At 51.4% G+C, this 15,231-nt stretch overlaps 1 protein-coding gene across 1 annotated transcript in view; it reads right to left on the bottom strand.

Moving 5' to 3' along the window:
* Positions 1 to 15,231, bottom strand: part of Sdk1 (sidekick cell adhesion molecule 1) — a 960,116-nt gene that overhangs the window by 72,254 nt on the left and 872,631 nt on the right. Inside the window, exons 31-32 of the mRNA XM_036172523.1 lie at positions 12,221 to 12,324; positions 7,661 to 7,731 (exon numbers count right to left, since the gene is read on the bottom strand). Of these exons, the coding sequence (XP_036028416.1) occupies positions 7,661 to 7,731; positions 12,221 to 12,324 (175 nt within the window). The remainder of the gene's footprint in view (positions 1 to 7,660; positions 7,732 to 12,220; positions 12,325 to 15,231) is intronic.

Here is a 15,231-nt window from a genome sequence, read left to right on the forward strand (position 1 = left end):
AACCCACATAAAAAGCTGGGCAGGGTGGTGCGTGCTTGTGATCCTGCACTGGGGAGAAGCAGACAGGGCATTCCAGGGAGCTAACCTAGTCTCCTTGTGACTTCCAGGCCATTGAGAGGCCTGCTCTCAAATATCAGTGTGAACATCTACTAAGGGACACCTGAGGTTGTCCTCTGGCCTCCATGTGTGTATGTGTAAGTGTATGCGAAGGAACTGGCTCTGTGACACTGGACCCCTTCTGAGGTGAGATGGCATGGCAGAAGACAGGGCATGCAGTGGCTTCTTATATACCTGGGCCTGTCTTCCATCTGCATGCTTGTGTGGGCCCAGGGCAGAGCCATGGAGAGATGGAGGGGCTCCAAGCTCTGCACTGTGAGGATTAGTAACAGCCTGCATCTCCTTGTGGCTATGAGAACTTCTGTTCAAGGAATGGCAAAGAGCCATGGAGGTGGGTGAGAAAGAACTGTGGGGTCCCTGAGGAAACGTTAGCACCTAGAGCAAGGGGAACTGACAGAAATGGTCCCTGAAGAAGAGTCCTCCATGACACATCCCATGGGAGAGATGGTACTCTTCTGCCTAGAGTGGGCAGCCTGATTGAGAAGTGCAGCCCCAGGGTCCTGGGCTGGAACTCATCTAGGTTTTGTGATGTTTTCCACATGGTAGATTTCCAAAATGACCCACAGCCTAAGTCAGGGATCTTGCCAGGAAAGTGCCTCCTCTAAGTCCATAAATGGCCACTCATGGTTCCCTGAACCATGGGCACCAGTCCTGTGGCAATGTGTGGACAAGAAGCCCTTGGCGAGACAAGGGACAGCAAATATTTCCAAGACCCTGGGGCAGCTTTGCCCCTCCCTTCCTAGGCCCCTGACAAAGAACCAGGGAGATGCGTGTCCCTGTCCTGTGGCTCTGACTGCTACACTAGGAGCCTGCTCTTGCAGCTCAGATAACACCATGTGGCCATGCAGAAGGTTCCGTCACAGTCTTCACTCACGCTGGGGGGAGGTGGGGATGGCAAGGCCGGGGCTAGGCAGATGAGATGGTGCTGGGATCTGGGCTGACTCAAATCAGCAAGAAGGGAGGGTGAGTGGGCACATCAAAAGCTGGTTGCTGGGCTCTGCAAGTGCCAGACCCGAATGCTCCCCTCAAGGGTCACCTTCAAAGACTGCTCATCAGTCTGAGATCACACCAGAGGGAGGTGGCTAAAGCCTGGCCAACTCTGCAGAAGATGCATGGGCTGAAGGCAGTTACAGCAGGGGAAGTGGAGAGGACTGGATTCTGTTGTTCACTCAAGATATCAGCCCAACAGGACACTGGGAAAACGGAAATGCCCTTGCTGGGGACATAGTGTGGTTGTGCAGACACACAACCCCAGCCCTAGAGTGTGCCATCTGAGGATTGGGGGAGGAAGTGTGAAAGGTAGAGACATTTCTAGTCAAGTCAGAGGATGGAAATGGGAGAGGCCATGCCCCTCCACCCAGGGGACAACAATGACCAGCATTAAGCTGGGGCCATATTTGCCAGGTGGTATCAGAAGCCCAGAGTATCTGAGTCAAGTTGTGTGCCCTCCCAGCAGGCATCTGCTGTGGTCTGGATCAGTGGCTCCCAGGAAGGGCTGTGTGCTGGAGGCCTCCGCCCCCTGGAGAGGACGTTACACTTCCAGGTCACAGTTCATCCCTGGGGGACTTGCTGCCTCTCTCTCTGACGGGTGCTTAGCATTCGTACACAGCCCAAGACCACCTGCCCAGGAAATGAAGCTGCCCAGGCAGGCTGGACCCTCTTACATCAATTAATAATCAAGACAGTCCTCACAGAGATGCCCACAGACCGACCTGATAAAAACAATCACTCAGTTAGGACTCTTTCCATGTGACTCTGGGCTGTGAATGCTAATGAGGACAGTCCCCAAGCTGAAACCTTTAGGAGTTGGGGCCTAGTGGGAGGAAGTTAGGTATGGGAGTATGGTGCCCTTGAAGGAGACTGTGGGATCCCAGGATCTTCCTGTTTCTCCTTGCTTCCTGGCTATGAGGTGGTTGTTCTGTTCCAATATGCACTTCTCAACAGAGGCTCCAACCAACAAGTCCTTGAGTTTGACTTGGAATTTGCCGGACTGTGAGTGGAATGAACAGCCTTTTTCCTTTCCACATTAATTCTCTCAGATGTTTTGTTAGAGTTCAGGAAAGTGGCTGACATGGGATGGCAGATTCTCCAAAGGCTGCAGTCCAGGCTTGCCCATGGGCAGCTCCTGCAAGGTGGGGACATCATCCATCCATCCAGGGTCTGGGGAGTCTGCAGGGACTCCGGGCCAGCCTGTGTGGAGCACTGCACTGGAGCACTGCACTGGGACATCATGGTCTAGGGTCTGGGGAGTCTGCAGGGACTCCGGGCCAGCCTGTGTGGAGCACTGCACTGGGACATCACCCATCCAGGGCCTGGGGAGTCTGCAGGCACTCCAGGACAACCTGTGGGAGTATTTGCATGGGGATATCACCCATCCAGGGTCTGGGGAGTCTGCAGGGACTCCGGGCCAGCCTGTGTGGAGCACTGCACTGGGACATCATGGTCTAGGGTCTGGGGAGTCTGCAGGGACTCCGGGCCAGCCTGTGTGGAGTACTGCATTGGGTTTAGTTTGCTTTTTATTCCTCCATTTTGGAATCACGGTGGAAGTTAAGTGACAGCCTTGCAAGTCTTTCCAAGTAGTTCCCCGGGACTCATGGGTCCAAAAAGGATGGGCAATTCAGGTTCTGGATTTAAGTCCTGACACTGTGGCCTCCTCATATGCTTCAACTCCCAGGCTATGCCTTGAAGCCTCACTGGTAGGAGTCTGGCCCCAGGCTTGGTCCTCCCAGCCCTCCCAGGCCTAAGCCTAAAGTGCTTAGTCCAGCACATGTCACAGAGCACAAGGCTCTGTCCGCCCTGTGCTCAGGCCCATAGCCCTACAGCACCAGACAGGCCTCGGGCGCTGCCGGTGCTCAGCCGATGCTTGTAGAATTGAGTTGAACATGCTGGAGAGGAGGGGTCTCCTGCACGTCATTCCACCCTGGACTGGCCATCCGTATGGGCAGAAGCTCAGAGGGAGCCGGAAGTCCTTCCTAACTCTGCCTCCCTCTGCCCATCCTCCATCCAAAACCCTATAGCAGACTCAGAGTCTTAGGATGGCTTTTCCAAAGTCCCTGTTCCAATGCAGGTGACACAGTGGCGGTCAGACACCAGACCGTCATCACCCATTGCACAGGAGAACGGTGCCTCCGGAAAGACCCCGAAGGACAGTGCCCTGTGGGGCTGGCAGAATTGACTGGAGGGAGGGACTTGTGTTGGGAGGAGCAGGCCTCTACCATCAGCCTCTGTGGCTCAGGTGGGAGGTAGGCTACAGCTCGCCCCATGCTACAACAGGAACTTAGGATCCAGGGAAGCAAATCGCTCACCTAAGGTCTCATGAGAGCATGAGGAGAAGCTAGGATTGAAATCCGAATTCAGAGGGGCTGCTGAGGTTTCTGGGGTCTCGGCTTACATCCCTTTGACCCCCAAGTCTTGGAGAGTGGTGCAGGGGTTCCCTCTGGGACTAAGTTCCAGTGGTTAGGGACACACACGATCACCATTTCAAGCACAATATTAAACATGTGATGTGTTTGTCAACCTTTCTGCCGCTGTGATAAACCCCCAGTGAGAGCAACTTGGAAGGAGGAGGGGGTTGTTTTGGTGTATGGGTTCAAAGACTTTGGTCCAGAGGTCACTTGGCTCTAGGGTTTCTGGGCCTGTGGTGAGGCCAGTAGAGTGTGGCGGGGGAGCACATGGTCTCTTCACAGTGGACAGGAAGCAGAAGGGGACCCATAGAAAGAGGCAGGCCACCCTCTGTGGGTGATGGTGGGGGAGATACTCTGTAGGTAAGAAGGCTTGCTGCACAAGAGCATCACCACGGCTTCTGGCTGGCCACTATAGCTACAATATCTGTAAGTTCAAGTTCAGTGAGAGACTGTCTCTAAATAAATAAATAACATGGAGAGCCACAGAAGAGGGCACCCAGTGTCCACCTCTGGCCTCTCCATGTGCATTCACAGGCATACACAAGCGGGGACACACACACACACACACACACACACACACACACGGCATGCCCAACAGTTTCTTCCAGTTCTGGGTCCATCAATAGATTAGTTAGAACCCTTATCCAGCTATCTCCCTGAAGCCCCATAACTAGCTACTTATGTCCAGAATCAAGCATGCTACCCATTAGATGTTTGGGGGACACATCATATTTATACCATGGCCTTCAGCAACTTTACAGATGAGTTTTCCCAGGCTGCTTTGTCCTCTGGGGAAGACCTCGCCACTCTGTCAAGTGTGTTGATTTGTCCCTGGGGCACAGCCTCTCTCCACTGCCTTCCCGAATATTCCTGTCAGCCCAGCCCATGGCCCCTCTGAGCAAGAAAAATAAACCCTGGTTCTCAGCTGCCTGTGGCTGAGGATGCATGGTCTTTGTCTTGGCTACCATTACACTCACAGAAGAAAAAGTTCCTTAGCTGACGCAAGAGGGGAACAGGTCTTTCATTTGCCAGCAAGTATCTGGGCATGTCTGTGAGGAAGGTTCTAGACTATGCTGAGGTGGAAAGACCCACCCTAAATGTGGCTGGAACTATTCCATGGGCTGGGGTCCTGAATACAAAGGTGAGCCCCAGCATTCACCTCTCTCTGTTTCCTGACAGTGCACACAATGCGACCTGGTGTCCAGGACCCTGCTGTCATGCCACCTCACCACGACCCGCCGCGCACTAGAACTGTGAGCCAGAAGGTGTTCTGTCCCAGCAAGGAGCAAAACAACGACAACACCTGCCTTGTGGTGTCAGGGCATGTGTGGGACTGGTGCAGAGTGGCTCATGGGGACAGTCAATGCTGTCATCCTCAGTTCAGAAGCCTCCACCCTGGGATGAGCAGAACTCACTGCAAAAGTAACACACATTCACATCCTAGGACACTGCTAAAGGTGAAGCCTGATTGTCCCCCTAGGAGGCCTGAAGCCCAGAAGTCCACTGTGGGGAAGGCATTGATGAGGGCCACAGTCTTCAAACTACAGCCCATGTTTGTGTATATACATATACATTATATATATATATATATTATCAGCAAATTGCTAAAAAACAAAACAAAACAAAAAGTTACAGGTGAGACGCTTCCTGGGGAAAAGAATCTATTTTTAGATGCAGCTCTGCTTTCTTCAGTCCAGTCTCTGATTTCCTAAATTACTCATCATTTTAATTGTGTTTCAACTGCCTGCTGGTTGACAGGCATTTATTTCTACAATACACTGGACTGGCCACCTCTTGCTCTGGGCTTTTTGAAGTCCGTTTGTTCTATTGGGCACTGGAGGGCACAGCTGATGAGCACATATGCCAAGTTCCTTTGGTGTGGCTCACTGTCACTTCATAGGCTGTCCAGCAGCCACGGAAGACACTTGACACCTGGGCTGTTACCGACTGGGACCGGCCACAGCTCGGCGCCATAGCAACTTTATTCAGGGGGGATGGTGCGCCCCGCCCGGAGCACTGGCTGCCTCTGTGGAAAAGATGTGTACCTCATTATTGGCAGGCCAGCTGCCACATCTACAAATAAAACACTAATTTTCTAGCAGAGTTTGGCACAGTGGGAATGGAGGCAGTACAGAAAGGCAGGGACATGATGGGGTGAGAAGAGCCTGGTTGAGGTCTTTCACTAGCTGAGAATCAAGTCAGACACATTTGCCTAAGGCCCTTCCCCCCTCACAGATGTAACCTGCAGTTTCCCAGGAATCTCACTAGAAACCCCATTGACAGTAAAAAACAACAACAACAACAACAAAAAAAAAACAAGCCCTAATCCCCCTGCACAGCCTTGGAAGCTCATTTTCACACTATCAGATTATATATGACCCAACCCAAGGCATCTCTGGAGCCCCTTATGGTCTCAATTATCAAAAAGGGGGACAGAGGCAAGGAAGGGGAGGCCCCTTAGGAACCCACTAAGCAATGCAATTCCAGAAGCTTCCAAAATGGAGTCACAGAAAAGATCCTGAAGTGGGACCTTCTCTGGGAAGCTGTGTGGCCCCCACTTGGTTCAGACATCACAGACAATTCAGAGCAGAGGCCTAAGAGTGTCAGATGGAGCCACTAGGAAGGAAAAGAGGGACAGGGACCGGCAACTGGAGGAGCCACCTAACACCCAGGGTCCTCATCACCCCGTGCACTGTTGTCTCTTGGTACCTAAGTGGTAGGTTGTGTCTTACATTAGGTACTTTCCTCTTTGCTGAGACAAAGTGTCCGTCAAGAAGCAGGTGAAGGGGGTAGGGAGGGTTTATCAAGGTTTCAACCCATCATGGTGGGGAAGGCATGGTAACAAGAGCGTGAAGCGGCTGGTTACACAGCGCCCACAGTCAGGACGCCGAGAGAGATGGATGCTGGGACTCAGATCACTTTCTCCTTGTTGTTCAGTCTGGGACCCCAGCACACGGCATGATACTGCTCACCATTAGGGACCATTTTCCTTCCCATCTCACTTATCCTGATCTAGAAATGTCTACGCAGACATGCTACAGATCTGATTCCTATGTGATTTTAAATTAAACAAACAAACAAACAACTAAATAGATGAATAAATAAAATGTGGAATCAGGCATCACCATGCCTGAGAACCTGGGGACTAGCTGACAGCTAGTATTAATTCTCATGGATTCTATGAAGCACAAACGTATGTTCAACCTACTGGAATTTGACACTGTCACCTACTGGAGGGACAGAGAAGAGGCCTTTAGTAGCAAAGGTCTCTGCTGACAGTATAACATCTTCCCTTCACCAACAGAGTCACCACCCAGTGACAGGTGCCTTTCAAGGCGACAAAAGATAGATATTTCCAAATGTCTCCCTGCCCAGAGGGCCTTGCTCATTCATTGCCTATGAGAGGTGAGTCCTGACCCTGGCCTTCCACCTTCAGAGATAAGCCCCTGCCACCCAGCAGGTTCCCACGCCCCCAGCCGGGGCCATGCAAATAGTTCTTTTAGACTGAGTTTTTCGGATGACCTGTAATTCACTGGAACTGAGATATTTCAGTAAGTCTTCCCTTCCTCTCCCGCCCCATGTTAATTTGTCACATACTGGAAGTCTGACCAACACAGAGCCACCGAGGTACTTGTATCTCTGCATTCATACTGGCCCCTGCCATTCTCCCTGGGCAACACCATCAACCTCAAGGAAGAGTCTCATGCCACCTAGTCCACCCTCTCCATCCCCAGCTCACAGCAGCCCAACTTGGGCAGACCAGGCCTTCCAGGGGCCGTCTGCACACAGCCCACAGTATCTGCCCTCCTTTAAGGCCTCTCTGGAGTCTCCCGCGTGGGCCAGAAGCCCTGCTTCTTTTCTCATCCCTGTGCTCTGTGAGCTCATTGGTGTGAGGATAGGTTGCAGCCCTGCAGCCCTGAGCACCCGTTTGCTCTGTGCTGGGTCGGGAGCAGCCCCAGCCCTGGGCCAGCCCTCTCCTGAAGGTTCCCGCTATTATTCTCAGCTGGGGGCTCTGGAGCTTATAGTCAGTACTTGGCATGAGTGTGGCTTATGTGCAAACTCTGTACAGTTGTCCTGGTTGACTGACCCAGGAAGCGAAGGTGTGCTTCAGAAATAGGTGAGGTTCCCCTGGCTCTTACCTGCCACTGGATCAGAACGGAGGATGTGGTGTGCGGTGTGGCTGAGACAGACCCTGGAGGCTCTCCTGGAACTGCAGCCGAGGGAAGAAAGCAGTTAGAACAGTTCTGTCGGGTGTCGGATGCCCTTCAGTTGGGGTGCCTTTCCTCCCTTTGGGTACCTTCACATTCATCTGCCTAATGTAACAAGGATGGCTCTCACGTGGCAGCCCCCCTTTAACCCCACTGTGGCATATAGGTGAGTCAGAATCTCCTAAGACCCTTCCTAGGTTTCTAAATCTTTGGGAATGGGAGTCACACAGCATTTTCTAAGACCGTAGGTGACAGTGGTTCCCCGTGAGCAGGCCAGGTGGTTACAGTGAGGTCACCGTGCTCTTAGTCTGAAACACCAATGTGACTGTTGGTAGAGATGAGACTGCTGAGGGCCAGCCAGCAGGCAAAGCCAGGAAGCTGCTCTGGTCCCTGGAAGGACAAGGCTGGTCTGAGCCCTGTCATGGACAAGCCTCCTTTAGGATCAAAGCAGAAGCCTTGCCATGTATCAGCTGCTGAAGGCCTTTCTACACTCTCAAGGTCACATGGTCCCTCTTGTGTACTAAACTGACCTCTCTGTGCCCCCTGGCTGTACCTGTGAGGCAATAAGAGCCTTTTCAATAAGGGCTTATGGAGGGGGACAGGACTGGACATGTTCCATCACCCACACGTGTACCAGGCTCTGTCTACTTTATATCCCGGGTTGGTCCCCAACTGATTCTCCTATGAATCCTCCAGGCCCCCTCTCTGTCCTCAGTCACACAGATGGACCCCCGTGTCACCCTCTAGACCAGGGGTTCTCAACCTGTGGATCATGACCCTTTTGTGGGTCAATCAACCCTTTCACAGGGGTCCCCTAAAACCATTGGAAAACATAGATATTTACAATTACAGTAGCAAAAGTACAGTTACAAAGTAGCAATGAACTTATAATTTCACGGTTGGGGTCACCATGACATGAGGAACTGTATTAAAGGGTCACAGCATCAGGAAGGTTGGGAACCACTGGTCTAAACCTTCTAGTGGTCTGTTGTCAATGTGGACCTCTATCCAGCCCAACAACCCTGTGCAGTCGATAAATATCAGCCTACTAAGAAAATGTAGGGGCTAGAGAGATGGCTCAGAGGTTAAGAAACAGACTACTCTTCCAGAGGACCCAGGTTCAATTCCCAGCACCCACATGGTAGCTCTCAACTATCTGAAACTCTAGCACCTTCACACAGACATACATGCAATGCATGCAGAACACCAATGCACATAAAATAAATAAATCTAAAAACAAGCAAACAAACAACAACAAAAACCCATCTTGCCCAACAGAGTTGCTGTTCTGAGTGCTGAGCCCACATACAAAGGCTTGAAGCTCTCACAGCTGCCATTAAAAAGAATAAATAAATAAATAAATAAAATGTGGAATCAGGCATCACCATGCTTGAGATCCTGGGGACTTGGAAGGCACAGGGAGAGGATTACAAGCTCAAAAGTTTAATACTACTTTATCAGAGAAGGATGTCAGAAATGTGTGAAGGTGATGAGTCAATATTCAGCAATCAGGGCTGGGTGTGGGTTAGTGGTAGAGCAACTGCCTAGAACCCCCCAGTGAAGGGCTGGGGTGTGGCTCAGTAGTGGAGCACCTGCCTAGAATCCCCCAGTGAGGGGCTGGGGTGTGGCTCAGTGGTAGAGCACCTGCCTAGAATCCCCCAGTGAGGAGCTGGGGTGTGGCTCAGTGGTAGAGCAACTTCCTAGAATCCCCCAGTGAGGGGCTGGGGTGTGGCTCAGTGGTAGAGCAACTTCCTAGAATCCCCCAGTGAGGGGCTGGAGTGTGGCTCAGTGGTAGAGCACCTGCCTAGAATCCCCCAGTGAGGGGCTGGGGTGTGGCTCAGTGGTAGAGCACCTGCCTAGAATCCCCCAGTGAGGGGCTGGGGGTGTGGCTCAGTGGTAGAGCACTTGCCTAGAATCCCTGAGCAAGGGTTGAGGTGAGCACCTGCAAGGCCTGGGGCTCCATCCCTAGCACAGGAAGTAGGAAGTGTTAATCAGTCATCAAAGGCCCCCTCTTTTCCAGCTAGGCTAGGGTTGGTCTAGCCAGTCAATCTCCACCTCACAGAGGGAGACAAAGGGCCACAAACACAATGCAAATCCACCCACAAAGGGAAATTGCAAGTCTCAGACAAGGAAGATGATGAGATAGGGGCCTCAAAAGCCGCATTTGAATATCAAAGGGTTGAGAAGGGGCCTGGGGAGCCTGGAGAGTTCCTTGAATAGCTTTTTTGAAATGGCCCATTCCCTGAGGTCGCTGGGAGCCTGTCAGGATCGGAGCTCTCTGTTTGTCAGAGATAACTCAACAAAGACAGCAGCTTGCTGGGTGTCTGGTTCTTTCTTCTAAGAATTAGTATACCATTGCAAATATTCCCTCCATTGTGTCTGATGCAAGATAAAAATGAGGGTTTTTTTTTCAGTTTTCATTCGCTGCTGACTTTTTGCCCTTGTTCCATACCCCTTTGGTGTGTTTGTATATGGAGGGTCTGTCTATGCATGTGCGTACATGTTTATGCCCCTTGCTGGTCTTTGGGGGAGCATGTGAAGGCTGGAAGTTAAAGTTGGATATCTTTCTGCTATTTTCTACCTTAGTTTTGAGGGGCTCTGGTTGAATATCAAGATTCCCCACTTTGGCTAGACTGGCTAGCTAGCTAAACCCTAGGATCCACAGCTGGGATTACAAGCATTGCTGGGTTTTTTACCCAGGTGCTGGAGATTTGAACTCAGGTCCTCATGCTTGAGCAACAAGGATGCTACCCACTGAGCCCTCACTTTTAAGTGAGTTCATTGATAGACTTTCTCTCTCCACATATCCTTAGCAGTGAATGGAAGGGTTTTGCTTCTGAGTGGTCTCCCAACTCTCCCGCCAGGCACCTTGGACCACCCAGCTTCCTGCACAACATCAGTTTCTCCCTGAGCTCTGCTGCTTCTGAGCCCAGACAGCTGCTTGGGGGTCTCATCACCTTTCGGGAGACACAGGCACAGGATCCATTTCTCCAGGGATTCGGGGAAGCTAGAGTCCCTCTCATCAGGTACCAGACCGGTGGACCCAGCCACAGTGGGGATGCTGGGTTGGCAGCAAAAGTCTGTTGACTTAAATTCACAGTGGGGTATGGGGGGGGGGAGCTGCATCTACATTAACCATTCTTCAAGGCTGATCAAGAGCCCGTTAGGACTGTAGGTCTCCATCAGATCATGGAGAGTTGGAACATTGCAGGTTGAGAGCTGAGCTGTCTTGGGCCATCTTAGTTCCTAAATAACCACCTACTGACTGACGCTGTGTGCAAGCTAACCCCCTCATGACTTAAGTCCTTTTGGAATGTACAAACAGACCTCTGGCTTCACCCACTCAAAGGCTAAAAAGTATCACCAGGGAAATCTGAGGCCTAAAGTGGAGATTGCTGGAATTTGCCTGCTTGGCGTTCCCACCAATGTATTCAAAATGGTTCTTGATTTAAAATGTCCTTTGTCCTGCTACTATAAAAACTGCGTGGGATTTGTTAACATGTTGGAACATGGCAGTATTGGGGGTGACCTGAATCCGTGTTCCCCTGGACCATGATCACTCATAGTTGGCTCCCAAGTAAAGCATCTCCCATTCCTGTTGAGGTGAGACCTGGCTCTTTTTTTTTGTTCGTTGCATTTATTTTTATTCCAGCATCTGAGTATGGCTGGGAAGCTGAAAATGGCTCACTTCCACCCCTGGGCTAGTCCCCGAGGTGCCCTGAAACTTTGTGTGGTGGAAGTTAAACTTCTAGGCTCTGAGAAGTATGTGCATGGTGGGGGGTGAGGGTCGGGGTGGGGGAAAGACACATGATGTGGGGTCACAGGGCCAGGCAGCCGGGACCTGGCCCATTTGGAAACCATCTCACTGGAGCGTTAAATGGAAGAAACAGAGCTTTCTGGGAGTAACCGCAAAGCCCTGGTGGCTGAACTAAGTGCCCGGGCTTTGAGGCTGAGCTGGGGGTTGCTCCGTATTCATCTTCTCCCATTGTACTTGTCAGGTGATGGCTGTGTCTGCTAGAGCCATCTCCCCCAGCTTCACTGCACACCCCCACACACACACACGTGAGCAGGTCACCCACATGACAGTGTATCTTCAGGTCCAGTGCCTCTGAGGTCAGAAGTGGGTGAAGAAACCACCTGGTGCTTGGGGGGGTGGTGTCTGAAACTGCTTGGACCCAGCTTCCCTGCCGACATTTATTTTTAACGACCCCCATTAATTATTCAATTTCTGATGGAGGAAGGTTTTGGAAGCCAATCAGAGGGAGTTCCATTTCATCTGGAAGCTCTCTGGGGGACCTTGATTTATGAGCACGGGGTGTGTAGGGACACCCCAGGCTGTCAGTTACTAATGGACTTCTGCTGCTTGTCACCCTCCCTGGTGACCTCTCCTCTCTGCTCAAGACTGGAGCAGGGTCTCTTTCTGGGAGGAAGGTGCCCTCCGGTCTCAGCAGAGCAGTGGGGAGTGGTTGCACTGGGCTGGCTTTTGCTCACCGTCTTGCAGGGTGGTCACGGCCTCTGTTTCTGCACTGAAGTCACTGTCCCCGATGTCATTGGTGGCCTTCAGGCGTAGTTTGTAGGAGGTGAAAGGTCTCAGCCTGCAATGGAAAGACACCAGTGGCTTCTTGTCTCTGTAATGATGTAATCATGGTGGGGAGAGGGTAGACAGTTGGAACCTGAGAAGTTGGGTCACCTGCCACCACTGGTTGTTGGGACAGAACCACCATTCCCTGGATATAGCTACTCGGGCCTTTCAAGGTCCCCTAGACTGCCATGATGTCCAAGGAGAGATGGTTTCTCCAAGGGAGACATCAGTTGAGAAAATCTTGTCCAGAGGACATTCGATTCCTCTTTAATAAGATGCTACACAGTAAAATTACTGCTTGCCTAGCCCAAGGATGGAGGGGTAGAGCCTGGGGTGGGGCTCTAGGGAAGAATTGATTAGATCTGTCTTCCAGCTCTCACGTATCCATAGCAAAGCGGCCAGCCTCCTTGAATTCACCCATGTCTCTGCCTCACCCATGTCTCTGCCTCACCCATGTCTCTGCCCCACCCCAGCCAGGCATGACCATAGGAGCCTTCTCCCATCTGGTGCTGAGCCCATGCCACACCAAGGGCGAGCATGCCCAGTCCAGCTTGCACTAGGGACAAGTCCTCAGGCAGATCATCAGGGCACCACTTCACAGGCAGGAAATGGAACAGCAGGGAAATGGTAGCTTCCAAGATGGGCTCTGTTCTTTAGAAAACCCATAATCAGTTTCAGTTCCCAGGGGGTGGGAAGCGGGGTGGGGGGGCAGAGAAAGAAAGAAAAAGACAAGAAAAGAAAAAGCCAGTCTACATGGCTGCTTGGCTGCTTAGAATTTCTAGAATGTTGCATATTGGGAGCGAGCTATCTTGGGTTCCCATTAGCCCTCTAAACAGCCATTTATACCCACCTCTGTGTCTGCTCTAACATCTATGTGACTTTCAGGCAAATCCTTTCAGAAGGTACAAGGGAACCTCTGGCCAAGAATGTCCCCAGACAGCACCTGAAGCTGTACAGAGATTCCCCCACTCTGCTGTGACCCGCCTACCTGTGGTTTCTACCAGTGTATCCTCCATCGCCCTGACGGAGGACTTTCTTTGTTGTTACTGTAAAAACTCCATGAACCGGTTACCACACTGGAACATGGCATTTGGGGTAGCCTGGATCTGTATTTCTAGACTATGGACACTTGTATTCGACTCCAGAATAAATTCTCCTACCCCTTGAGGAGAGAACTGTGTTTTTACATAGACTCCATGATCAGCACTTGTGTGCTCCTTTTCCTCTAGATACAGTGGATGATAGCGTTTCTCTAAAGCCTGAAGGGACGCATGACTAAAAGCCCTGGGAGCAGTCTGGCCTTGTCAATACCTAGAACACTATAGGCCTGGCCTTGCCAGCAGCAACCAGGAGAATCTGGTCTTGGTTGGATTAACTCAGCTTAACTGAGAAGTCCCCTGAAGGCCCACTGCCTAGAAGGATCTTTGCTGTCGTTTCTGGGGACAGCTTTTGTTCAGCTCGAACAAACCGCATCCACCTGTTCTGGGCTTCCCAGAAGCTACTGTGTCTAGTCTCCGGGATAAACGCCTGCTTGTCCCCTGTCACTTCCCAGAGCAGCCCACACACTTGAGTTAACTACCCACTTCTTTCCGGTGTTGAAGGCAGAATGGGGTTCCTAAAAACATGGGCTCTGACGTATACCTTCCAGTTTCTCAGTCCCAGCCCTGCTTTGAGGACACTTCCTCATCTGGGCTGCTAATAGATGGACATCAAGAAGCTGTCCCGAGAATCACATCAGATGAGGCACTTGGGAGAGTCTGTGTTAAGTCTCACTTAAAAGAGCTGGAACGGGGCTGGGGTGATGGCTCAGTGGGTAAGAGCGATTTTGTGCAAGCATGGAGAGGATCTGAGTTCAAATCCCTAATACCACATGGCTTATGGCTCGTTCTCTGTGTGTGTGTGTGTGTGTGTGTGTGTGTCCCCAGTGCTGGGGGGAAGGAGAAGTTGGAGACAGGATGATTGCCAGGGGGTAGGGGTGGGGGTGGGGGTGGGGGTGGGGAAGCTTACTCCCTGCCAGACTAGCTCCAGGTTCAGTAAGCGACCCTGTCTCAATGGAATAAGACAGAGAGTGACAGATGTCATCCTCATCTAACCCATGTGTGATTGTATCTATATACACATGTGTACACATCTCCCCCCTACATACATGCACAGCTGTTATCATTATTATTTTTCAGGTATTATCTTAAAAAGCTAAAGAAAGCGTTCATCACATGGTAACTGTCTCGAATGTCCTATTGCCCTGTTCCTGTCCTCTCTTGCTTCCTTTTTTCTTTTCTGAGTCTGAAGTAAGAGTGGCTATGACCTTACTATGTACCTGAGAGGGCAGTGAATTCCTGATCTTCCCGTCTCTCTCTCTCAAGGACCAGGATTGCAGGCACTTGCTACCTCATCTACGTGGTGCTGGGGATGGAACCCAGGGCTGTGTGCATGCTCGGCAAGCACACACTCTGCACACTGAGCCGCATTGTTGACCTTCCTGTGTCTTCTTCATCATGGCCACACTGTCACTCTACATCCCTAAAGACAGGGGCCGGGGTGGCCTGAGGGGGTCCTGCCGCTCTAGCATGAAGAACTATGCTGGGCACCTGGAGATGTTCCTATCACTTTGCTGAAGAAATGAATACATTATGGCGACGATGATGTTCCAAATCCTCTTGGGAAGGCCGAAGAAGAGGACACTGGTCACATGCTGCAATCTGGCCTGCCCGGCAAGCTGTGCCCACTATGCACTAGTGGCTGACTGTGATGGGGTAACCAGCCACTTTCTGACTGGATTGGAGGTCTGCTCCCCAAGGGGGAGTTCCATGCCTGATACCACAATCCTGTTTGAAAGCCCATAGCTGAGGAGGTCCTAGGCCCTAGGAGAGAATAGACTATTGTTATTTTCCTAAATGGTCATGCTCTCCAAGTGTCTCCT

Source organism: Onychomys torridus, chromosome 22 (assembly GCF_903995425.1).
Source record: "Onychomys torridus chromosome 22, mOncTor1.1, whole genome shotgun sequence".
Classification (NCBI taxonomy): Eukaryota; Metazoa; Chordata; class Mammalia; order Rodentia; family Cricetidae; genus Onychomys; species Onychomys torridus.